General features: G+C 35.9%; 3 protein-coding genes across 4 annotated transcripts; all 3 read left to right on the top strand.

Moving 5' to 3' along the window:
- The first annotated feature begins 6806 nt into the window (after positions 1–6806).
- LOC135675501 (large ribosomal subunit protein uL5) lies at positions 6807–10437 on the top strand. Of its 2 annotated transcripts, XM_065185708.1 has the most exons (5): positions 6823–6879; positions 6960–7067; positions 7158–7200; positions 7296–7491; positions 10078–10437. In XM_065185708.1, the coding sequence occupies exons 1-5, from the start codon at positions 6877–6879 to the stop codon at positions 10274–10276; spliced, it is 549 nt and encodes a 182-aa protein (XP_065041780.1). In that variant the 5' UTR covers positions 6823–6876; the 3' UTR covers positions 10277–10437. The 2 variants fall into 2 exon arrangements, with proteins under 2 accessions (XP_065041779.1, XP_065041780.1); XM_065185707.1 differs by having other exon boundaries at positions 6807–6879; positions 6960–7200.
- A 1268-nt stretch (positions 10438–11705) lies between these two features.
- LOC135675500 (large ribosomal subunit protein eL8y-like) lies at positions 11706–17457 on the top strand. Its single transcript, XM_065185705.1, has 7 exons — positions 11706–11816; positions 11977–12024; positions 12122–12323; positions 16425–16594; positions 16719–16847; positions 16955–17047; positions 17133–17457. Exons 1-7 carry the CDS (start codon positions 11814–11816, stop codon positions 17262–17264), a joined length of 777 nt encoding a protein of 258 aa, XP_065041777.1. The 5' UTR covers positions 11706–11813; the 3' UTR covers positions 17265–17457.
- Positions 17458–18233: 776 nt separating this feature from the next.
- Positions 18234–21520, top strand: LOC135675502 (large ribosomal subunit protein eL34-like). Its single transcript, XM_065185709.1, has 4 exons — positions 18234–18407; positions 18524–18603; positions 21071–21180; positions 21274–21520. Exons 1-4 carry the CDS (start codon positions 18329–18331, stop codon positions 21365–21367), a joined length of 363 nt encoding a protein of 120 aa, XP_065041781.1. The 5' UTR covers positions 18234–18328; the 3' UTR covers positions 21368–21520.
- Positions 21521–27035: the final 5515 nt, after the last annotated feature.

The raw sequence follows: 27035 nt of genomic DNA, 5'->3' as shown, positions 1-27035 counted from the left end.
CGTGCTTATCCTTAAGGAGGACATAGCGATATTTTTTAGCCTAGAAGAGATCACAACATACTTGTCATTATTCGATAAGTAACAAAGCAAAGCATACTCTCAATTCAATAAGCTTTATGTTAAATATTTCAGATATTTCGGTTTTTGGCCAAAATAATGAATCCTTGGACATTTAAAAGGTCTATGACTCAAAAAAATGTTCCATAATACATTGAACCGTAAGGAGAGGAGCACTTTAGCAGTTTAGTTCTCACTCATAAATCCTTCCATTGTCTGTGACATTATAATGCAGCTATGATTTGGTTTGACTTGATGAACTTCTATTTGATCTGAAATAACTTCCATTTATTTTCAACTGTGATAATTATCATGTCAAAATTAACAATCGTGACCTAATCTTTAGCTAGTGAATTTGATATATTATTGTGAGATCAATGTTTTAAGTGTAAATCTACTCAAATTGACTGCAATGTTGTGGTGTTTGAACTCAAGTTGCTTAAATCAAGTATTTGCACTATTCCAAGTTAAAATTTTTTATCCAATCAAACTCTTTACACCAAATTGCCTTTGAATTGACTTAATTTAGATTTTATGATTCATTTCCTAATTGTCCATTGCTTTTAACCATCTACGACGCATCAGTTCAACCTGCATAAAAAAAAAGCATTAAAGTTTATTTATCATACAATTAGACCAATTGGCATTGGATTAGTCCTCACCTCTGGAAAATTAAAGAGCATCTCCCAATATCTTTTCAGTGCTATCTTTTCGTTTATTCTTTTCTCCTTGTGATAATGATGAGAACATCAACCACAAAACATTACTTACTGTATTACACAGCTGGAAGCATGTTATACTGTGGTGGACACCTTCTTCGATTATGCTGCTTCTAATCTAATTATTGTGCTTCATAGAATACTTAATGACCTGATGGGAGAGGCCACAATTAGAGTAATGCAATAATATCGATGGCTATTGTGATGAAAAATATTGCAATAGGAGGTTTAGATCACTCGTATGGAGTTAAGGACTCTATAGAACCTCACAAGATGGTATTCAGTAGTTGCATGTTGAGGTGGATGTTAGCGGAGATCCTCAATCAAAAGTATTTTTCTCGAATAATTATAATCAAATATATTTGTAATTATTTGATATGTTTTTTTAATTAATTTTAGGGTTTCTCATGTATATAGAGAAAATAATAGAGATACCCATTGGTTGATTAATTTTGCTAGAGCAATTTAGATCCATGGTTAACCACATGAACTTGAGTTTTCAGTCGAATGTGATGAGAACGGTATAATCTCATTGTTTAATTAAGTAAAACCTTTTTTTTTTCTTAGAAAAAAAATAATGTTAAAAATGTCTAATATAGGTTTTCGAGTTCGCGTCACAATAAATTTGGTTCACCGAGTTAATTACCCTCACGAAAAACATGAATAAATAATACAACAACTCCAAATATTTAGAGGAAAAAAGGGTTTTACTCACTGTTAAAGCCAAAGGAGGATTGATGGTTTTAACTTCAGTTAAAAGGAAAATACAATATTACTACTTCAAGGTTGGATGATTAGAGCTAAAAGATGGAATTTATATGTTATTATGAATAAAATATACAGGCAAACCTGAATCAAAATTTGGGCCACAAGATCAGTATGTAGAGAAGACACCATGCACGCTAACGAAAAAATTTTCGGTTCATTGTAAGTTTAATCAAACAAAACTCTTTCTTTTCTTGAAAAGATAATGATCGAACAATAAAAAGTATCCCTCCTAGTTAGATTTCTAACCAACCATAATCACATAAACTCAAACTTGTGAAGAGAGAACGAGTCGAGAGAAGAAGATGCGACACCTTTGTCGACTAGGCTAACAAGTGTTCAGTGTTTCCTCTTCTCGAACAACAAGTTCGTCACTATAAAACCAAAGGAGCATTAATACTTTTAAGATTGCTACTAACGTTAGGAGTTGAATGCTAACCATTACAACATTACTGCAAACCGAGAGCTTTCACAGTTGCCTGCATTGATCACCAGCGCTATATACATGTGGGGAGGCATACGTACCTGATGATGTATACGCACTACAAAGTCTCGAGACGATGGAAGCCCTGCGGAGGTGCATCGCTGGGCAAATCTCCTTTGGCAGCGAGTCTCTCTCTCTCTCTCTCTCTGTGTATCACACATACACAGTGTAGCAGCCGCACGGTGAGTGGTGAGATAATGGCCGACTGCCAAGGGAGTAATTGCCCAGTAATGTACGGCTCCACCTTTGGACTCCATCGGTGTTTCGAGAGATGGATAACTGCTGTGGGTAATTTATGGGCGGCAGGCGAGACAAGCATGGCAACACCGTGATGACATAGACGTCTTCTCAGAGTTGCATGGATGCCATGGACGGATATGTTAGAGAAGCATATGTGACAGTACTTTATTCTCAGGCTTTGCAGTTGTGGCCCTTGCTGGATTAAAGAGACATTATCTCTTACCTTCATCTTGTAGGGATTTGGGGAATATAAACCATGCGTTCAAATGCTGTAGGGGCCATTAGGATCGATATGCTTTCAAGCTATATGTTGTTACGGTGTTTCTTAAAGGTTTTAAGCTTTTCGGATTAGTGGCAACCTAAATCGATTATACAAATACTGAACTCTAACATTTTGTGGTTAGTGGTCTCCTAATCGAAATAATAATCACTATGGACAGATCAATTACCTACCTTTATTTGGTGTTACTGCTCGAATGGTAGCAAGCAATCATGACTCTCAATTATGAATATTTATTTATGTAATACCCTATTATTCTTTATGTTGTCTTGCACCACATATCAAGCCTAAACCGACGACACATGAGAGGGAAAAAATTAAAGCTTATAAATATGTCGAACTATATTTTATCACCTTAAGCTTTTAATATCATCGATCATCTAAATCAAAATTCATGTCTTCTAAATCAATATCTATCCCTCTTCACTCCACTCCCGATTTAATTAAACTATTTATGAAATACCCATTGGACTTCTTAGTTTAATATACACTTAGTTCGATTCCACATACTATATATTGAGTCATTTCTTAAAACTTTACATTTGGCTCGATTCCATGTGTTATAGATTGGGTGAGTTCTCAAATCAATTTAAGTTTTTGTAATTGTTGCTCACCCAATCAAAACTTTTATCGTAAGTAATCAATATGTTCTCCAACTCCCTTTTAGTGCATTTGTAAATACAATCTTAATGTTTAGTTGAATCCAATGAATCAAAAAGTTAACTTAAGCATTAGGTAAGTTTTGTTGGAAACATACCGATGTAATACTACAATACAATTTTGCTAGGTTTAAACTGGAAATCTCTTTGCCCCATAACATACCGATGTAAAACCTGAATCGGCTCCATATCAACATCGAACAATCATAATATACTTTAATAAAAATAATTATTATAGTGTGTTGGCATATTATAAGTAATTAACTAGTTATAGAGAATAATAATAAAATATATTCTCTATAGTAAATCTATGTAATGAGTGGATGATTCATCTAACAATGAAAATTAATTAATATTTTGAAACTTTTACCTTGAGATATCAAGATCCAAAATTAAAGACCTATGAAATAACACTCATCGAGTGTTAGTCTATGAACTACTACTGACTTTACATCATACGATCAAAGAGTCTTAATGCACAATATTTAAGGAGTAAGATTAAGAGAATAGTTTAAATAATTCAAATAATTTTGGCATGTTGAGAATATAACGTTGGGAGGAAGAGAAGATTTTGAAACTAATAATAATATAAAAAATAATAATTAAAAATATAACTTTCATTCGAACTATATTATTTAGTATATGAGATCGTCTATGAATTTGGACATTTACAAGAAAACTAGAAACACGCAAAGTATTTCTCACATAGTACTCTTTCACTAGAGTTCAAAAATTTATACCAATAAGTTTTAGTTTACCAAAAGCTTATGTTCTTACTTATCTCAGTTGAATCTCGTATTTTGATGATGAAACAAATTAATAATTATGTTTTTGTTTAACTGCATTTTGAGTAATGCAGGTCTACTCGATCAGGATTAGACAATTAAGGCAGGAGGAATTAACGTTGCGCCGGAGGAGATCACGTTAGGATATTGGATGGCAGAAGGCTTCGAACATTGGGCATCGAGCCAAGAGCGGAATTGCGCCAAGGATATCGACGTTGCGGAGGTCAACCGCCGATTGGGCAACAAGCCACAAGAGAGGACGATGTGCCGAAGAATCGGACGATGCGCGACGTGCCGAGCAATAGAATGTCAATTCGCTTTATAATAATTGTCTAGATCGGAGTAGAGTTTTTGCTTGTGTGTGCAGGATTAACTACGATAACGATGAAGACATAAAGCAAAACAAAGTGACGGAGTCAAGCGCGAAGGATTCGTTGGGAGTTCGAGAGTTCGACGGAAGTCCGAAGGTTCGTCGGGAATGTTACCGGAACTAGCCGAGAATGAGTAGGGAGCTTGCCGAAGGGTTTTTCGGAAGCTCGCCGGAAGGTTCGTTGGAAGTTTGCGGAGCTCACCGAGAAAGATCGGAGCTTGCCGAAGAAGCTCGTTGGAACTCGCCAAGATCAAATCGTGAAGTCTAGGAGCTTACCGGGAGTCCGCAGAATATTTTTTGAGAGTTTATCAGAAGACCGTCGAAAGTTCGCCGGAAGGTCGCCGGAAGAAGTCTTGACTTACGGACTTTGTAATAGCTTAGAAAATGTCTTTAAATTCATAGTTAGCATGTTAATTAGGGTTAGGATTAGGTGTTAATCCTATAACCCAAGTAGGGGCCAATTGGGCCTGAGTTCGGACTGGTTTGGGCCAAGTTTGGAGCCCAACCAGTAAGCTGATTTGGCCTAGGCGGTGGGATCGCCTAGGCTAGGCGGTGGCACCGCCCAGCACCTGAGAGCTGGGCGGTGACACCTCCTGGGCTGGGCGGTTGCACCGTCCAGCACCCGAGCGCTGGGCGGTGGCACCGCCAACATCGGGAACATAAGAGAATTCAAATTTTTGGAGCCCAAATTTGAATCCTCTTGAGGCCTATAAATACCCCTCAAGTCTCAGCTGAGAATACAACTTTTTGAGCAGCAAGTGATTGAGAGAAAAGTCTTAGAATAGTCTTTGCCTTTCTTGTTTTCAATTTGCTAGTGTTCACCTCCTTCTTTCTTGCTGAAAATCTGTAAGAGAGTGAACCGCTTGTAAAAGTTGTAAGAGGGGTATTTACCCTTCCCTTTCAAGAGATTTGCTAGTGGAAGGTGGGAGCCTCATCAAAGAGGGGCCTCGCAAGTGGATGTAGGTCATTTGACCGAACCACTGTAAAATCGGCATAATCTTTGGTTTGCATTTACTTATTGTCATTTATATTACTGCAAACCATTTGCACTTTAATGCTATACTGCTTTGTCTCCGTCTTACTTATCTCTTCAAGTTAAAACGCAATCGAAACGGTTTTAAACGAAAACGTTGCTTTTATCGTACGAAGTTTATGAAAAGTATTTAAATCGTGAAAAGTTTATCGCACTTCACCACTGCACTAATTCACCCCCCCCCCCTCCTCTTAGTGTCGCTCCGATCCTAACAATCTCTAATCCGAATCCATATCCTAATCTTTAAATGAGCCTGAACTAAATTAGGACTCATGTAAATAGTTTAAACATATAAAGACGTAGATCATGTGTGATCTACAAGCTTAAATTTTCAAATATAACAACATCGATAAATCGTTATAGTGGAAGACTTTCGTATAAGTCACATAGCACACTTAGGTAAGAGCATGTCTTTTAGATCAAGCAGGGGCCACTGTGAAAAGCTTGAGAATAAAGTGTTGCTACTATGCCTTCTTCTTCTCCATGGCATCCTTGAAACTTCAGAGAGGCATCGTGCTTTGGGATATGCCATCACGGTGGAATCACATTTGGTAGTAGTTCTTCTCCGTGGCTCCTTTTCAATCTTTTCTTGTTGCCTTTTTTTTGGGCTTTTTCAAATAGATATATATTTATTATATTTCTTAAAAAACATCCCTATTTGTCATAATCATTGAAATGCCTATGAGTAGCAGTATGTGTTTAATAGGATGAACCATTTCAATTCCTTAGTTATGATATCTTTAAATAACTTTATAGTGTTTTTAAAACAGTATAAGTCTATTCAGGTAGAAGTTTCTCTATTTATTGTTCTTATTCCTAAATGGAGATGCTAAAGACTGTCTTTCTAATTTATTAGAACGTAAAGGGAGTGCTTTTAAGAATCAAAACATTCACTACCCACAAATCAAAATCCCTAATCATCTGGTTAAGCGTGCCATAAAGTTAGCAAAATAAGTTAAGGTATTTATCCCAAACTCTATTTTTGTATATGAATTAGTTTTAGCTTATGGTATATTGATTGAGGTGTCAACAACTTTTTAATAGACATAATATTTTGATGAATGTGTCAAAAATATGATAATCCTATCCAAAATACTATGATTGATATTGTAAATCTTATACACGGGGATTGGACCGATCTATATCATATTAATAACCAACTCATCTTATGTATTAGTCCATAGAATATAATGTATCTGATCCACTTATCTTGTCCCTAAATATTTCAGATATTATGACAAATAAAGAATATTAAACAAAAATAAAAATAAAACATCTCCGAAGAAAAACTCATAAATAATATATATTTCCCTAATTAACAAAAAAAATTAGTTTATGTGTTTAAATAAAAAATAATTTATTTGTTAGGGGGCAAATTGGTAATTTGGTTCGCCAGCCGGTGCGCGAGCGGAACCCTAATATAAGATTTGGGTTCGGCACATTAGCCACGGCTTCCTTGCCCCCTCTCATTTCCGATCGTCGCCATGGTAGATCCCTTCTGTACCCCGACGTTCCCTCATCCGGCTCTGTTTCCTAATGCCGTATTTGTTTCCTCTCTTCTTCGCAGGCTTCCGAGAAGAAGCTTTCGAACCCGATGAGGGAGATCAAGGTCCAGAAGCTCGTCCTCAACATCTCGGTCGGTGAGAGCGGTGACCGTCTCACCAGAGCCGCCAAGGTATACTGGATCCACGTCGCGTCTTTTTCTGTCTGTTTCTACAAGCTTGCTTGTGCTCGTGATCTCTGTTTTCTTCCGTTTTCTTTGCAGGTCTTGGAGCAGTTGAGCGGGCAGACACCAGTGTTCTCAAAGGGTGTTTTATTCTTCTTTACTTTGAGATTCTACTCGGTGTGTAACCTCAATATTTGATCTTGTTCATGACTCCTGATGTGGTCGTTCCTGCCGCAGCAAGATATACTGTCAGGTCGTTTGGGATCAGGCGTAACGAAAAGATTGCGTGCTATGTCACTGTCAGAGGTGACAAGGCAATGCAACTCTTGGAGAGTGGATTGAAAGTGAAGGAGTACGAGTTATTGAGGAGAAACTTCAGTGATACTGGCTGTTTCGGTTTTGGCATACAAGAGCACATTGATCTCGGGATTAAGTAAGCCGGAATCCACCCTCTGCTTCTTCTCATTTAATATCGTAAACCATAGCCTTTTTGCCGGACAGGATCCGCCTATTTATTAGTTCATACCTGTTGAGATGTTTAATCCAAAGAATTATCTCGCAACAGTGTCTCTCTTACAGTTGACCCTTGTCCCTTCCGTATCACAAGTACTTTTTAGATTAAAGAAAAAAAATGCATCCTTTCTTTTAAGATGGGAGTATAGGGTTGACAGCTCTATATCTAATTGTGGGCAATGAGATGATGAATCTGGGACCCGCGACATTTTTATTTGTGGTTATTGGCTTATTTGGCAAATTAAGTTGGGGACTATATATTTCTTTTTGGTATATTCTTATGTATCTTTTGTATTATTTGTGGGCTAATTTTGATGGTTTATTTAACATAAAAATAGGCTATAAGATTGAGTGCTAGCTTGTGAAAAACTTTAAAAAGTGACTATAAGATTTAGAACCTCCAAAGGTACAACTCCCAATGTATCATCAAAAGTAGGTTATGATATTTAGGCCTACATGTTTAACTCATACCTTCTGATATGTTACAATATCTGGATTTGTATTGTTCGTGTAATGGTGTATAAAATTCTAATAATCTTTTAAAGGTGAGTAATTATCGATATTTAGGATGAGGAGACAAATGTTTTCACCGTTATACATCTTAAGTCTATATCTCCATCACTCCCGACAAGTACAAGATAAACACTGCTCTGAATTGGGCATGCTAGAAATTCCATTAGTCTACCTAAAACACATGTATAAAATTTCCAATTGGTGAGATTTCACTTGTCTGCCTAAAAGGATGGTAATTCAATGGATCATAGTAGAATTAGGATATCCTCATTGTTGGTTATTGGAATTGGTGTAATTCAACCAGACAAGAAAAATGGAAAGACATCCCTAATTGTAGTTCTTACAAGTGGTATTGTCTTAACCTGAAAGCTCAAGTCTGCCAGACAAACTGGGTCTTGGAGTTCTATTCTAAGTTGAATTGATATGAATTGAGTCCCATTTTATGTGGAAGAAGCGAGAGAGGAACATAGATTAATGGTAAGGTTAGAGATTCAAGAAGAGGGGGGGAAGGTAGACAGGAGAGGCAACAGGAGAGATGAAAATGATCTGGGAGTAAGGATGGTTCCTGGTGTTGCCATAGAGAAGTGTAAGGTTGTGAATAGGGATTTTGGGAAAGAGATGATCAGGTTTTGGTGAGGTATCGCATGTAAGTCTAATGCATGTAGGGTTTTATATAGAGACTTTCATTATGTATCTACCTAGCATGTGGATCATACATATTACATTTAAGTATATATACAATTGGATGGGTTGCCCAAACGCTCAAGTCGAGCTTAATCTTGGAGTCTGATCTTGACCCAGGCTTATGTAACATAAATGTTATTATGTTTTTGTTGCTCCCTCACGTTTCAACAAACTTGAGCTGTTCCGAAAAAGTAAGATTTTATTCAACTTGCCATAACCAGTCGATGCTTAATCACTCTTGCCAAGTGTGCTTGGACTTCTACCTCCATGTAGAATTTTCAGTTATCTCCTTGTTGCTTATCTGTTCTCTCATCTTTCCTTATAACATGCAAAGATATTTGATCTTCTTTTGCTTTTGATAGTTGTTTGTTTCTTTAAATTTCCAACTGTTGAAGTATTAGAAATGGTACATACGGGATGAGAAGAGATTGGGTTAGATTGATTCTATAGTTTGAGACTAATGGAAATGTGGGGAGAAAAGAGGAATATGGCAGCTACTGTAGTTACGTTTCCTTTTCCTCTGTAAGGATGTTAAATATTTAGCCTAATGCAACTGTTTTTGAGGCCAATTGTATCAAACTAGAAGTTACTACCATTAGTAATCCCAGAGCTATTTTTTCAACTTGATCTTAGAATGATTTTGGTAAGTCATGTTATATGGCAAAATCAGATATATATCTTGCTTGGCATCAGATATATGGCAACCAAGATTGTCAAAGCATAAGAAAAGGTAACTATCCTAAAATGGAAGAAATCGAGGTGATATATTTGAGTGAAAGGACTCCAGAAATGGAAAAAATGAGCATGGATTTTATCCCAAAATAGTATAAGGGTGATTAATTGGCCATAACTGATGGAACATGATTTATTTAGATATATTTTTCTTCTTTTCTTATTTTGGGAGGCTATTTAAAGAGGGAAAGAATGATATTCAAACACATGGCCGGATGAATGAGAATGTATTTTACCACGTGCATTGTGAGACCATAATCTTTTTCTTGATGGTGTAGTTCCATCATTCACATATGAAATGTGTGAAATTGCAAGACCTTCATCCTTTGAAGATTGTCCTTGATTCAAATTAGTACTTGAGCTACTTGTCCTACATTAGGTAGGAATATCAGATATCCCAATCATGATTCATTTAAAGCATTCCATGAAGACTTATGCAGGATTCTCTAAATTGCACATTGTGTTTTGTTATATTCTAAACTAGGATCTGCATTAGATGGGAAGTCATGTGTCTTTAGTTGTTTGCATTGTTACAGTGTTGACCGTAGTTGCCTTGCTATATGTCTATGTTATGTAGGTATGACCCATCGACGGGTATCTATGGAATGGATTTCTATGTGGTGTTGGAACGTGCTGGTTATCGTGTGGCCCGTCGCCGGCGATGCAAATCACGTGTTGGAATCCAGCATAGGGTTACCAAGGAGGATGCCATGAAGTGGTTCCAGGTCAAATACGAGGGTGTTATCCTCAACAAGTCTCAATCAAGCACTGTTTAAGATCTCCTAATCTCCCAGAACCTGTTCTTCAAACTGTAGTTTCACTAGTCTTGTTTTGACAGTTGACTTTATAGTATACAATGCACTTATTTGCCTTTCCAGTTTTTGACCTGTACCCTGAATATTTTGATCACAAAGTATGAAGATTAATTTTTATACTACATTTTACTGGGTTAGGTTTGTAAGTTCATAGTCTTTCTATCTTAGATATGACAAATTACTTGTTTTGGTTTTCCTGAGGCTGATATGGCTGTTATTTGTTCCTTTGAAACAAAGCTTCTATCATTCAACCGGCAACAGAATAGAGTACAGCATTCTTTACCAAAAAAAAAAAAAAGAATTGATGGGATTAGTGGAGTAGATGATAAAGGATAGTTTTTGTTTGTATTTATTCTCTTGAGAATTTACTCAAAATAGAAGCAGAGATTGTGCACTATGCATAGAACTATAAAAGTTGGTGATGCTATCCGTTTTGAATATGAATTTCTATAAAGCAAGACTAGAAAACAAATGCACTTGAATCAATTACGCAACAATATTCCATAACTAAATTTTGTCGATTGGACAACACCATTACAAAATTACTTAAGACCACATAGGTAGTATTATACATCATAAGGAATAGAACAACAGCACCTCGAGCTTTTCTTTGTGTATATAAAAATAGAACATTGGCTCATGCAGCAAAGGTTATATATACTATGAGAGCAGGAGGGATACATTAAAGGATTGCCTCGTACGGGTGACTTCCAATTAGACGGAGGTCTCTGACACACTTGCAAATCGATCAAGAAGATGAACAATTAGAGTTGCAACTTTGTGCAGCTACGCTCCAAGGCCGGGCCCTGTCAACAGAGATGTCAACTCTATCCTTTCTACGAACACAAAATGATTGTAATTTTAGTACTAGAAGTATTACAATTACAGCAAAGCCAGTGTGAAATGAGGTGCAACACGTTATTGGTTAATATTACTCACCATAATTAGTTATTCTTGACATTTTAATTTTTATATTATTAAAATTATATTAAGATTTTTATACTTATCAAAGTGAAATATTTAACTTCATTCTTTTAACAAAATTTTTTATTTATTTTTTAAATCTTATAATATATTTTTTTAATTCTTTACGAAAATCTCAACGTTTCATTTTCATAAATATAATGATCCTAATGTTATTTTTAAAAATATATAGACTGAATATTACAGGAGACTAATAACTATTTTAAAAGATAACTTAGAAATATTCAAAAAATTTAATATAAAAAATATAAATAATAAAAAAATTGTAAATTGTAATCTCCAAACTCAATTAGGAGGTAAAAAGCGCACTTGGTTTTTTGAAAGGTAAAATACACTTTTTTATAAGTTAAAATGTCTTTTTTCTTTCTTTTAGTCTTCGAATATATGTCACGTGCGGTGGACATGCTTCAAAACCCTATCGTGTCACAGCGCCTGTTCTCATAAGCACGTCCGCCTCCGCTCGAGATTGTCTCCGCCGTCTCCCAAGCGGAAACCCTAACCGTGGAGGGAAGAAATGGTACGCATGCTGAATCCTATCTCCTTCGATCAAGTGCTCCAAAGAATTCAATCCATCTGCCCATCTAAACAATTAAAACTTCTCATAGCTTTACGAAATTTGCTGCAAGCATCCTCTTACAGAAATCTGTTGTTCTCAATCTTCATCTTTTGTCTTCCAGGCTCCAAAAAGAGGTGTTAAGACGCCCGTTCCTGGAAAGAAGAAACCGGTAATCGATCCTATTCGTAGTAAAGATTGGATTATGTTTTTTGGGGATTTACATCCTAATTTTTTCCTGTTACTTATTATTGGTGTTTGGATCTCAGGAGAAGGTCGTCAACCCCTTGTTTGAGAAGCGCCCGAAGCAGTTCGGAATCGGAGGGGCACTGCCGCCGAAGAGGGATCTGCATCGGTTCGTGAAATGGCCCAAGGTGGTCCGGATTCAGAGGCAGAGGAGGATTTTGAAGCAGCGTTTGAAGGTTCCTCCGGCTCTTAACCAGTTCACTCGGACTTTGGACAAGAACCTCGGTGATTAAAAATTTCTATTCCTTTTTCTGTTATGCTGTTTCAGATTCTAATAGCAGATTCAAGCCAGCAAAATTAATTTCCACATTGCGGTAGAGAAGATAAGGAAATATGTTTATACTTTGTTGGTTGTATTCGGGTTTCTGCATGCATTATATTATTGCGCATTGATTATAAGATGATTATAACTAATCAGGTAATTTAGTTATAAGATGATGGAATTTCCTCTACTTTTTCTGTTTGGTTGCCTGTGCTATGACATACTTTGTCGGTGATGGGTTAGTATACTTATGTTATTTCATCATCCTCAGTTTTCTCTTTCTCTATGTTCTTGGTGGTAAATACCCTGATCTAGATTTTTTTGTAGTCCAGATTGTCACTGGAGTGTGTTAATTGTTTGCAAAATGTTGTTCCAATTAGTAATTGTCCTTGTAAGGGTTGCTTGATGCCAACACACGTGTGCCATCCTGCATCATTTCTTTGACTATTTAATATGATCTATCTTCAGTATCTTCCATGCTGCCTCAGTTCCTTGACAAGTTAGTGTAATGACTTGATTTAGTAGTTAGTACTTGGATTTTATGATTTACTTGAACATATTCTCACATTTGTAATGTTGAGAAGCTAGTATGTGAAAATGACAATTCTTATCTCTGGTCAGTGATCTACAGAACCATAGAGGAAGTGCCATTTTTAGTGTCATCAAATGGCAAAGCCTATCTTAATTCAATGAATTGAGCAACCATGGAACTTTGGAGAATCGTGGTTGCTGCACATAACAACTCAGGATCTGTTATTTGTGAACTTCCAAATTTAGTCAGCTTCACAGAAACAGTGGAAGGAAATTGGTGATAGATCTCAGCTTTATTGATGCAGCAGGGTAAGTTTATAGTTCCTTTGTTAATGTCAGTTGTCAGGACAGTTTCACTCTGGTCATACAAGAGGGTAAGTTTGTAGTTCCTTTGTTAATGTTTTATTAAGTTAGGAAATGTGAATATCAAAGTTCTATGGTCATTTGATACTTGAAAGTAGTGATTTAAAAAACGCTAGGCGCCAAGGTTCTAAAACATCCGAGGCGCTAGGTGCTCGCCCGAGCGAAGCAAGGCATTCTGAATTATAAAATATATAATATAATTAATAAATATGATTATTTAAATAAAAATATGATATTAAATTAAAAATCTATTGTTAACAATAATAGAGGGGAATAAATGGGTCACTAATAGTGGAAACCGATAATGGAAAGTGGCAGCAACAACAGTGAGAAGGCAACGGTGAGAAATTGGTAGCAGTAGTGGTAGAGGATTAGTTTAAGACAGCCGGGACATCAACGACAATGATGGAAGTTGCGGACAGCAACGGAAGCTCTAGAGGATGTCTGTCGGTGGCGGAGGAACTTGCGGTCCTCTCCCTCGATAGTGGAAGGAACTGCATACGAAGCGATGGTGAAAGGAAGTTACGAGCTCTTGCTAGGCCAGCGGACCTGTCCGTCAATGATAGAGGGAGGCTCAGTTCGTTGTGTCTGCGACAGAGGCAGCAGTAGAAAGCATCGGCAGCGGAGGCAGAAATAGCGCTAGGGTTGGCTCGGGGTCGTGCGAGGGTGAAAGGTAGCTTTTGAGGGTAAAAAACTGCATTAGTGGGTTTAATCGAACCAACTAACTACTATTGAACCGAACTAGACTTAAAAGTCTGGTTCGGTTGCCTTATTTGAACAAGGTGCTTGCTCAAAGCGCTCGGCGCCTTAGTTCGGGCGAGTGCCCAGGCGGCACCTCATTGAAGCATGCCACCTGGTCCACACACGAGGCGCTTGCGCCTTGCCTCGTCTAGTACAAGCGCCTATTTGAATCACTGTTTGAAAGTTCTATTCATTTGCTTTTTTTGTGTATAGCCCTTGAGGGGGCTTGGATTTTACATGAAAAATAGAGAAATTGAGATGACTAAGAAAATATGCTATGCTACCTATTTCTATTCTACAAGTCCTGGGTGTCCTAATTAGAGTAAATGATGTCCATTCAGTACCCACATCATGTTCATTGATCTAAAATGGTAGATTTGATAGAATCAGTAATTATGCTAGACTCAATTGGAATTCAGTATTAGAATGGAGATCGGTCATGTCCAACTGGCTTGGCCAACATCAGCTACCCATGATTGGTCAGCTTGATTTAAGCAACTTTGATGCACATCAATCAGATGCCAGTTGAATCATGATCAGCTTTTTCTCTGCTTGTGTGGTCCCAACCACTTTCTGGTATTTCTGAGCAATTCCAATTCGTCCTTACCAATTTATAAACAAACTTGGCCCATTTTTTGGGGAATTTAGGCTACTTGATGATTTTTTAGCAACAAAATTGTTCCTCCAGGCTGATTTGCTTGGTAAGATTGATCACATGCTAAATTTTATGTTTGGTCTCAATAATGATCTTATAGGAAATGACCAAATTGTTTATAGGGGGAATCGTGCTCCTACCATATTTTCCAAATGCACCATTCAATTTTAATTTCAACAATTTTGCTTTTGCAGTCCAGTGTTTTAAAAACAATGCTATATGGACCAACATGGGAAGTCCCCAGTGGGTTCAGTAATGAACAAAAGTTGTGAATCAGCCGGTACTCTCTGATATACAGAATATATTAAAATACCACTTAAAATGATGTTTTGGGTTTTTTTTGTCGGTTCAGCCAATTTGGGCTTAAACCATATTCAAACATTTTGCATAAATGGGGCCAAGTTTCTGCTAATTTTTCGTTAATTGCTGAATGTGCCAGGAAACCAGAAAGAATATGAACCAGATATGAGGTTCTGGTGCAGTTATCTAGAAGCAGCTACAGTCTGTCGACAAAAGAAAAGATGAAGAGGGAACAAAAACACTAGTATAGCTTGTTGATTGTTTTTCATTCTGTTTATCATTCTTGATGAGCTGATGTATACCAGTTGGTATACTGAATCATACTGGTCGACATGGGATCAGTATAGGTACCAAATATTGAGATTTAAGAACTTGCTGGTTCAATTTAAATATGTAAAGACCAAAGAATTTGATTTTTTCTTGAATAATTTGGAACAGATGCCATGGGTTCATTTTGTTTAATTTGAGAACTGCTGCATTAACTAATGGATTCTGATGCAAGCTATATCCCACAGGGATTTAGGATTAGGGTCAATGTTTTTGCTTGTCACACTCTGGAGTAGACAAGATGCGTGACATTGCTTTAATTGATATGATTGAGATGAGCTGAATTCTGTGAAAGTGGATCTTATGTAAATAGGACTGATAAGTTTTGAAAACCAGTCTCATGTAATGTTGGCTACAATTTTTTTGTATGGTTCCATATCACAGTTGTAACACTTTTATTTATGGTCACTTTTTTTGGAGATCTTATTTTGAATGGTTTTAGAATGTTTGGATATTGAATTTACCTAATACCGGTATTTAAATGCCAAAGCATATTGCCGACCATCAATAGGACATCCATAGAATTCTATGTTCATTCTTTTATCTGTTGCAGACATTATTCTTGTCAGTCACTTTAGTTGGTTAAATCTTATCCTGGTCTTTTTTGTATGGAATTTCTGTGGGTCTAGTTGATGCATATTGTACTTCTATAGTTCAATTTGGTTGAAACTTACCCTGAATGTTCTGTTTTGTGATGCTCTCATATCCAATAGATTTGTATTCTACGTTGCCATACTTCCATGTATTAAGTCTGACAATGCCTTCTTAAATAACAGCTCTTTTATGTTGGATGCCATTGTTAGTTCCTTGAACAAAAATCTCATAGTTGATGCTTGAAGGTACTATTTATTTTTGTGGTTAAATTCTTCGTTTGTTAAATTAAAGAAGACTTCTTAGATGCCTTTTTGGCAGAATAATGACTTTACATCCATGTGTTATTTTTCATGTATGTGAGAATTTTTTTTGTGATGGAGGTCTTATGTCTATTGGAAAACTGTGTTGACATTTTGTGTATATATGATATAATAAGAAGATGAAATCTACGGTGTTATTGTTTAATACAAAAATTCTCTTCAAAAGATTAATTCGATCACTGGCCGTTATGTATTTGTCGTCCTACTTATCTGTCTATATAATGTTTTTGCAGCTACAAATCTTTTCAAGATGCTTCTCAAGTACAGGCCTGAAGACCGAGCTGCAAAGAAAGAACGGCTTCTGAAGAGGGCACAAGCTGAGGCTGAAGGGAAGACTGTTGAAGTTAAGAAGCCCATAGTTGTTAAGTATGGGCTCAATCATGTCACTTACCTTATTGAACAGGTTTGTATTCTTCCCCATTAGTGTGTATGCCTGCAGATTGCATGCTCTGTTTTACTTGCTTAGTACAATAGACTGAAGATGCAACATTTGTTCACCGAGAACTTCTTGATGCAATCTCCTGTAGAACAAGGCACAATTGGTGGTTATCGCTCATGATGTGGACCCAATCGAGCTTGTGGTTTGGCTGCCTGCATTGTGCAGGAAGATGGAGATCCCTTACTGTATTGTCAAAGGAAAAGCCCGATTGGGAGCGGTTGGTGCACCTCTCTTTTGTCATTGACATTCTGCTAAAGCTTGAAATTGAAGCAGCATATTTTCATTGCTGACATATTCATTTGTTGTTAATTGAATTTCTGATAGATCGTACATAAGAAAACAGCATCGGTGCTTTGTCTGACCACTGTGAAGAACGAGGATAAACTGGAATTTAGCAAAATCCTGGAAGCCATCAAGGTGAACATTAGAACTAAACAGTCGTGCAACTTTTAGCTGTATGCTTAGGGAAGTCTTCCTATAATGATTTTGATTCTTCTTTCAGGCCAACTTCAATGATAAGTTTGATGAGGTCCGGAGAAAGTGGGGTGGTGGAATTATGGGCACCAAATCTCAGGCAAAATCCAAGGCTAGAGAAAAGCTGCTAGCTAAGGAAGCTGCCCAGAGGCTGAGCTAGGTCATCTCGTCTTGTCATTGATGCTACAAGATTTCATTTTGTAGGTCTTTTGCTTGAATTCTGTATCTGGATTGGCATCACTGTTGGTTGGATACTGTTGTTTCTTGTTTGGAGCTTTATTCAACTTTGTTAACTTAGAATGTGACTTAATTTAAATTCTCCCTTAGTAAGAAAAACTATATTATTTTGTTAATTGGTATTTTGTTACAATCTAAGGTTGAGTTATAATCTACATGATGATTGATAAGAGGTCGTTCAACAGTTAGTGGCAATATCTATTCAAGACTTTGACACTTAGTGCAGGTGAGGAGTTTTTTTTTTTTGTAATCTTGGCTCACAAGATTTATCATTACATCAGATCAATATTTTATATAATAAAAATTATCGAAACCTTTCATTTCTTATATTTTCCAAGCGAGTCTATAACATCACCCTCAAGTCAATATTTTAGATATTAATTAGAAAATATTAATTTTTTTGTAAAAATAACTACATTCTAAATTGTATACATCCTCTTTATTTTCATTAGGATGCATACTCGATAAAGATATTTTAAAAACTGGATGTCAATTGTAAAATCTAAAACTTTTAGAGTTTTTCTGGAGAATTTACCAAAGAAAAATATGTAAGGTGAGAATCGTTTTGTTTTTTTATGCTTGTCATTTAAAGTGGTTGTTTTTATGCTCATCCTTTATTTTTAATTTTATTTTTCTTAGTTGATGCTCATCCTAACATAATGTCCCACTACAATTCTAAACTCCTTCCGTGTTAACTGTGGGAAATAAACCATTTATACTGGCCTAATCTAAATCAGTTAAAATGATCTTTTCAAGAAAATTAATCCTACTTTAACGAGCGTCTGCCTCACTAGGAAATCTTCGATCACCAGCGTCCAGATCCATCCCAGATTTCTAATCTCGACATACTAACCGTTGGATCTAGGTTGTTATTTATGGCGGCCGATCAATTTAGCCATGTATCCGACTATCGCCGCTCGGCTCCTTCGGGTTCTGCTTCGCCTTCGGCTTCAGAGAAGAGGCGGTGGAGCGCGATCGTGAGGCGAGATGGTGCAACGCTTGACCTATAGGAAGCGGCATGGCTACGCCACCAAGTCGAATCAGACTAGGGTGGTCAAAACCCCAGGTAAAGATCCAATCTTGCCCTTTCCTTCCTCCGTTCTGGGGTTTGGCAGATCCTTTTTATCTCCTGCTTGTATAATATGGGATTTTTTGCTTACTGTGCTTGATTCGGAAACGTAGGTGGGAAGCTTGTTTACCAGTACACGAACAAGAGAGCAAGCGGGCCGATTTGCCCTGTGACCGGCAAGAGAAAACAAGGGGTATGCCATTCATTGCTTCTGACACGCTATTGGAATTTTTGATGACTACTCATCATGGAAGAGTAGGCTTCTAAGCATTTATCTCATTCTCGTTGTAGATTTGCTTAATTGTTGGGTCAAATGTATCCCATGAATTACTAGTGAATGTCCTATACAAGTGTTTCTTCATATATTTGGTGATTGATTTTGTTTCTATGTCAGGAAATATGAACATAAACGAAGCCTATTATGTTGATGGCTTTTACCTGCCGTTGTAATTCTATGTCGTAGTGATACTGTCTTTTACATCGTCTTTGGTTTATGTCATCTTTTGCTTGTTTCCGTAATGCTATGTTTGATAACCCCACAGATTGCGAATGATCAAGTGCACGAATAGGATTAGACTTCTCTGAAGTATATTTGCTTTCTTAAAAAATTAGATTTTTTTGTCGGATGCATAATTAACACTATTTTCTTTTTGTTTGAAAATGTTTAATCTTCGTATCAGTGATTTAAATAGGCGCTCGCCTAAGCAGTCGGGCGAGGTGAGGCGAGGCCTGAGCATCTTGTGTGTGCATGAGGCATTGCGCTTCAATGAGGCGCTCGCTCGAACGCAGGCACTGGACGCTTCGGGTGAGCGCCCGATTCAATTAGGCGAACCGAACCAGTTTAAGGCTGGTTTGGTTCTTAGTTTCTTACCTCAAAAGCCACGCTTCATGCCCACGTGACCCTAGCGCTGCTTTTGCCTCCGTCACTGACACTTTCTGCTGCTGCCTTCGCCGCAGACGCAGCAGACCGAGCCTTCCTCTGTTGTCGACGGACGAGTCTGACAACCCCCATAGCTTCCTTCCACTCTCGAGGGAGAGGATCGCAGGTTTCTCCACCACCGACGGATGCCCTTTGGAGCTTTCGTCACTGTCGTTGCTATTGTCCGTAGCTTTCGCCGCTGTCACTGCTGCTGTCCGCAGCTTCCGTCATTGCCACCACTGCTATCCGTAGCTTCCGTCGTTGTCGCTGTTGCTGTTCGCAGTTTTCGCCGTTGTCACCGTTACTGTCCGCATTTTCCCTCACTGTCGCTACTACTGTCCACAGCTTCCGCCGCTACCGTTGCTGTCGTTCGTAGCTAATCCTCCGTCGTCGTTGCTATCTCCCTCTATTATTGTTAACATTTTTTTCTCCCCTCTTTAACTTTAAGTAATATATTGTTAGTAGTATATTTTAAATTTATATAATTATATATTTAATTATATTATATATATTTTTATACTTAGTATTTCAAAGAATATTTTTCCCCCCTCTAACTTAAGTAATATACTGTTAACAATATATTTTTAATTTAATATCATATTTTTTATTTAAATAATTATATTTTTAATTATATTGTATATTTTTTATTTCATAGCATCTCGTTTCACTCGGGTGAGCATCTAGCGCATCGGTCATTTGGGAACCTTAGTACCTTTCGACGCCTAACGCTTTTTAAATCACTGTGTTCTATTTCTAAATATATTGTTTTCGATTTAATGTAATGTCCTAGTGGACTAACATGTTGTTCCAAGCCATTTTTGTTAATATTGGTTCATTAAGCAAAATGTTGTTACAAAAATTGTGTAATTCTGTTTCTATTTTAAGATTCTTTTAATATATATTATCTGCTTGAAGATGATATTATTAAATAATCAATTGTGATAATATGTGATTGAGGATTTTCCAGGTATGGACTATGGAGGACTTGGACATTGTGTGAATTGTCAAATTCCCTGAGTAGGAAAAGTGATAGTACATATTTTAGAATAAAAAACTATTCTCTGGAGATGATCTGTTTAATATTAGGCAGTTCAGATGTACCTGTAAATGATGGACCAACTATCCAAACTTGGCGTATGATTCTGGTCCAGGATTAATTTGCATCATAATTAATAATATGTAATGGGATCAGGAGGTTCCACCAACAGTTATTTTCTCTCATGTCATGATGAGTCAGGAGTGGAGGGTATAAATATATTTGTAAGAAACTTTCTCGCTTTCAGGCTCTACCTTGTGGTGATAGAAGTATTAACTCGGAGCATTTTATATTTCTACTGGGATCATACTCTTGGTGTAGGATTTTATTGGCTTGGGTCTCTCAACAATATGTTAGAAAGCAGCCTTTTTAGGATGTTAATGTTTTGATGCTGTGTAGATTTCATCTTTTTACACTTTTTTTGTTCTACATTTTAACAACTTGCTGCAATCCTATTTGAAGGCAGTTTATGGCATTTTTCATAATATAATATTGCTTCCAGATTTATAGTGTTCATTTGCTATTATGTTGTGCATATGTGCTGTTAGTTCAATACGAAATGCTTTATACAGTACATATTAGGATCATTTTCATTAGTTTCTTGAACTGTTACTTCTCTAGTTTTGATCAAAATTCTGTCTTGATGAGATTCAAGTTTCATAAGTTTCTTTCAAATGGATGATGCTGTTTGTTTCATACTTCCAGATACCTCACTTAAGACCTGCTGAGTACAAGAGGTCTAGATTGGCCAGAAGCCAGAGGACTGTGAATCGTGCTTATGGTGGCGTGCTAGCCGGAAGTGCTGTGAAGGAAAGGTTGGGGAAAGCCGCTTAAACTAGGCGTTATTTGCGTCTTACTTGCTTCTTGTTCTTGGCTCTATGTTTCTAATCTCCTTCTTGGACTTGCAGGATTATTCGAGCCTTTTTAGTTGAAGAGCAGAAGATTGTGAAGAAGGTTTTGAAGATCCAGAAGGCCAAGGAGAAGCAAGCCTCGAAGAGTTGAGGCATGATACCGGTGAGTAAGGGTGATGTTCCATATTAATTACTATTGGTCTGTTCATTAGAATTGTTGGAACTGTCTGTTCCTTTTGTCTGCTTAGATATGGATGTACTCTGTTTTTTAATCATATTTCGTGATGGTGGATCATTTTTTTAATATCTTATTTTGGATAAATTTGATTAGTTTGAGAGATATTGTGCACATTGACAATATGTTTCCAGTTTAGTATAGTGTTTTAGATTATTCAAGGTAAATAAAAAAATGAAGCAGATAAGAAAAAGAAAATAAATTAAAAATTGATTTTAATTGAAGTTTCCGAATCTTGATTGAGGATTTTAACTCTAAATGAAAATTTTATTATTCAATAAGAATTGAAAAAAATTATCAATCAAGAACACGGATGAAAGAGCAAATGTTTTATTTGATTTGATATATGTATACTTTTTTATTATGTATTTATTTTTATTGCACCAATTAATGAATTAAGTACTTTTTATATTATATGTGAATCGTGTGAGAATTATTGGATTAACAAATTTTAATGTTGAAACATAGATTTATTGAATTGGTGCTGTTTGTTTGGATCAATCATTGTTCAAATTTTAGGCGTGGAGGTACAAGGTTTTCATCTGAGAGAATTTTTATTTGAGACAAAGCTAGTGTAATTTCTTATTATTTGATTATAGATTCGTGCTATTTGTTTTCTGTTATTTGATTACAATTCATTTTTTTACCTCTGGTCTCTCTTTTATTTTCTTGATTCTCACAAAAAAATCCTCTACTTCTCACAACATCGTCTACTTATCTTTAATTATACATATATATATGTATATATATATATATATATATATATATATATGTATGTATGTATATCTATATGTATATATATATATACATGCTTTTTTTTTGTCATTTTTATAACCTTTATTTTTTTATCAACATGAAGAATTTTTATCTTGTTTATATCAAAAATATTAAACTCCTTATTTTTATTATACAAAATGATCACTACATTATCTTGTTTATTATTTAAATTGGAACTATGTCTTGCGTTATTTAACTTCGAGAGTATCTTCTGTTATACAAATCTGCCACCTTCACCATTTTTATGTGTTAAAGTGCAGACTGGGAATGCCGAATAACTTCCGGTATGATTATATAGTAAAGTATATATCAATTTAGCTAGGTAATAATTTCATTATTTATCCTTTGTAAGCAAAAAAAAATATTATCATCTTAAATGTTCTCTTTTAAGAATAACTTCCATCTTTACGTAAATGGTGTAAAGTCGAAGGAGTGTAAAGTTCTCATATATTGGTGAAGGAGTCTTGTATATCGGTGGAGTGGATCCGCATGAGCTAATTTTATTGACATATGTGATGAAATATTTAGGTCTATTTATCATAACAATATTAATTTTATCAACAGAAATATAAAAATAAAGAGTAAAAAGATAATTTTAATATTTCAATTAATGATGGCGGATGGTGTTAGTGGTGGTGAATGACAACATCGCTAGTGTCGACATCGACCTAGTTATCGAATAACTCTGTCATCGCTTTGCATTTGTGTCGGTGCTCTGTTGCCTCGGAATCAAAGTCCATTGTCGAAACTATGGTGGAGCTCTGTTGCCTGTTGAAGCATGACTTGAAGATGCACATCCCCCTCGTCGACGCTAGCGTCATGCCTCTCCTTGTCATCCGTCTCCTCAACTACCACCACCACTACTCAATATGTGGCCAAGGCTCAGGGGAACATTGTCGTTGCTCTCCACAACCTCTCCATCTTCACCCGCAAGGCACTTATGTGCACTCTGGACATCCTCAACACCTTCGTTGACGTAACCCTTTACAGCCTCCCCTCTGCTTATCCTTCACCACAGCACAAAGAGGGGCGACACGACACTCAGCTTGATGAGGGCAGTGCGATTGAGCCGATAAATAGCTAGGCCGAAGAGGGCCTTGAGAGTATTCTTGATGGACCTAGTTGACGTGTCGGGGGCCCGAGAAGGTCCATAAGGGTGGCGACGAGGGGCTTCTTTGAATCGATGATAGAGCGATACGCTTCAACAAAGAGGAGGTTGTAAAGGGTTGTGGTACTATGTGGGAGAGAGGAGGTGGAGAGCAACAACGAGGGCATCGAGGATGCTTGGGGTGCATATGAGCATCTTGCAGATGGAGTTGGAGAGGTTGAGGAGGGTAGTGGCTATGTTCTCCCAAGCCTTTATCGCGGATGAGTGGTGGTGGTTGAGGAGGCAGATGGCAAGGAGGGGCACAATGCCAGCTTCAGCGAGGGGGGTGTGCATCTCCGAGTCCTGCTTCAACATATGGATGATCTCTACGATGACTTCAATAATGGACTTCGATTCCACAATAACAGAGTGTCGATATATATGCAATGCGACAAAAGAGTCGCTCAACAATTGTGTCGGCATCGATGCCAACAGTGTCACCATCGACATCGTCTGTCATCACCAATTGGAACATTAAGATTATTTTTTATCTTTTGTTTTCATATTTTCGTTAGTAAAACTAATATCGTCATGATAAATACAATTAAATATTTTATTTTTTTAATTATAGAAATATCAATATAATTTTTTAAAATATAAGGATCGAAATACTAATGATAGTAGAGATGTTAATATAATTTTTTAAAGTATAAATATCGAGATACTAAAGATAAGAAATGACAGACTTGCTAAGTTACAAACACATCCCATATTTATCGGAGATCAACCGACATTTGAAAGAGTGAACCTTATCAAAAACTAAAACCAACTACATTTGCCGCTACCGTCTTCAACATTTGCTGCTGCCACCCTCCCATTTGCTGCGGTCGACTTCAACAATTGCTGCTGCTACAGTCTTCAACATTTGTTGTTGCAATTTACCAAAGCAAAATCTATCCGAACACTAACTAACATCCAACTTCACGTTTCATAAAATTTAAATTACATTTTAACAAAATATAAGTTTAACTAAATTTCTAATACATAATAAAGTGAAACCCATTGCATTAGGGGGGAAAAACCAGAGTCAACCCATACAGAACCATTAGTTTTCTTAGTTCGTCTGACCATTTATATGCTCATCTACTAACACTTGGAGCCACTGCTGTCATGAAGCTAGTTAGTCGGCCAGCTGATGAAAACATTCGAATGGCTTCTTGGAGTCAACGAAGAAGGTACGATCTCTCTCTCTCTCTCTCTCTCTCTCTCTCTCTCCAGTACTGTGTTTCCGTCATAGTCACAGATTGAGAGGTAGGTTAACGAGATGTGACTGTTCTCTTGTCCAATTGCCCACTTGTTTTAACAGTCTAACAGTTCATTCATTCAATTGCTTAGTTCATTGTCTATTAAAAAAAATATTTCAGTTCGGTACATTAATCTATGTTTTGTTTTAAGAATAAGTGATAAAAATAAGATTCGAGTGTAAAATCTTGTGATAATTAATCAAAGTTTTTATTAACTAAGTTAATCAATATCTTAAAAAATATATCAAACCTTCAATCTTTGGTAAGTAAACTTAATATATCACCACAAGACCAATATTTAAGGTATGAAAGCATATCGAATGAACTTTTAAATTTTTAACATTTGATAAGTGGATCTTGCATGAATTTAAAATTTTTGATAAGTTAGATTTTGGTTACACATAGAGCTAATTCGAATCCAACTTATATTCACTTTCATGTAGTGGTGCTAGAAAGATAATAAATTTGATGAATCGTCCTACAAAATGACATAGGAGTGTGGTAGACTAAAACCCCTTAGATATTTAAATTAGTAATTGATTACGATGGTTTGAGAATTTATTAGAGTCAGCATTTTTTTAGTAAGAATGTGTCATTAGTTTAGTTAGTTTGATAGTAGCTTTGGAAAATTTTAGAATAATTTAATGAAAATTAACTCAAGTTATAATTGATTATAAATTCAACACAAAAATATCCTATTTCAAAAATTAATCATCCTAAATTGATACAAAAATAGAAAAAGTGATGTTGAACATATTAACATCTCACTCTATTAGTTCCCGAGAAATTTGGATAAGTTTGATAAAAATTCAAATATTTAACCCAAATATATATATATATATATATATATATTAATCATATTAAATTTATATAAAAAAATGATACTAAATATATTATCATCTCACTCTAGTAGTTATGGACAAATTTGGATAGATTTAATAAAAAATTGATGAGTTATACTTGATTTAATCTAAAAATAGTATATTTAAAAATTATTCACCCTAAAATCATAAAAAAAAAAAATGATACTAAATAACTTAGAGACATGTGCTAACAGTTTTAGAGAAGTTAGATTGATTTGACGAAGATACCTTAATCATACTCGAGTTATATTGGCTTTATATTCGTTCATAAGTTTAACTCTTGTGATCAAACCCAACCTGATCGAACCTGAACTCTTATGATCCCTAGATCAAATCAGCCAATGAATCTGTTGTTTGAAACAGTCTAATTTAAAGGTATTATCGAGATTTTTAGAAATAGAAACACTGCTCGATAAAAATTAATTATAAGGCACCACCTAATATTAAGAGTTCTTTTTTTTTTGGGTAAATCACCCTACTCGTAATATTATTCTTTTTTATATAACAAAATTCTCTATTTGTCTCTGTTCCTTTTACGAATAACTTTTGATTGGATGCCACATGTAAAATGAAAAGTAAAAAGAAAAAAAAAAAGGAGTTTACATATACATGCTAAATAAATTACAAGAAAAACGACATGGCAAATCCATATCCCAAGATTATAGATCTTAAAAAATAATATAATAAAAGATACAATCTATCGACACCAACAATTCAAACTCCTAAAAGAAAACAAACATTGGCTAAGTTGGGAAGGAAGATAAGCATTGATCATATATGTATTACTTTAACCAACCAAGAAAGTCCATGATAGTACAAATGGTCAAAGACGCGTAGATAATTTCTGAGGATTAGTGAGAGTTCAATATGGATTGACGGGTTATGCCGGACTATTAAAATCAAATTAAAAAAAAAAGAGTTTGTCAAATCATGAACGAGTCAAAAATTATATCTTTAAACATGTTAAATTAGCATGTCAAGTAGTCTAACATACCAAAGAATGTTTTATCAAATCGAATAAATAGAGATTAAAAAATCAACCTAAATTATCTGATGCCTTGATGTTTTTACATCTAACATATTAGTCTAGTTAGTGTTGTGCTTGATTTATTTATCTTTATACTATAAATTTTTCGAAGATGTCGGTTAGTTTAATTAGTAAAAATATTAATTATTAACTGCAAGAATTTCAATTCAAATAAGAAAAAAATATATTCATATATAAAAAAAGAGTTGTGATGGACAATTTAGTCCATCAAAATTCTCTAAAACCATAAAAAAAAAGTCAGAAATTATTATTTGCAATCACGTTTTCACTATTTATGATCTCTCTCGGTTTCTTCTTCCTCCTCTTCTTTATCCTTCTCGGAGAGCGACAATGTTGGTAGCGAGCAAAGAGGCCACGGATGGGGGCAATGAGCACCGTCCTTAACGAGCGAGTAGGGTTGACGATGACAATGTTGACAGGGGTTTGAGAAAAAAAAATGAAAAAATTGATAATATTGATGAAATAAATAATATTTTTTTTTATTTGGTAAGAGATTGTCAATAAT

Source organism: Musa acuminata, chromosome BXJ1-6, assembly GCF_036884655.1.
Source record: "Musa acuminata AAA Group cultivar baxijiao chromosome BXJ1-6, Cavendish_Baxijiao_AAA, whole genome shotgun sequence".
In the NCBI taxonomy this organism is placed as follows: domain Eukaryota; kingdom Viridiplantae; phylum Streptophyta; class Magnoliopsida; order Zingiberales; family Musaceae; genus Musa; species Musa acuminata.
The sequence above is the reverse complement of the archived record's forward strand: the minus strand, read 5'-3'. Positions and strand labels throughout refer to the sequence as shown.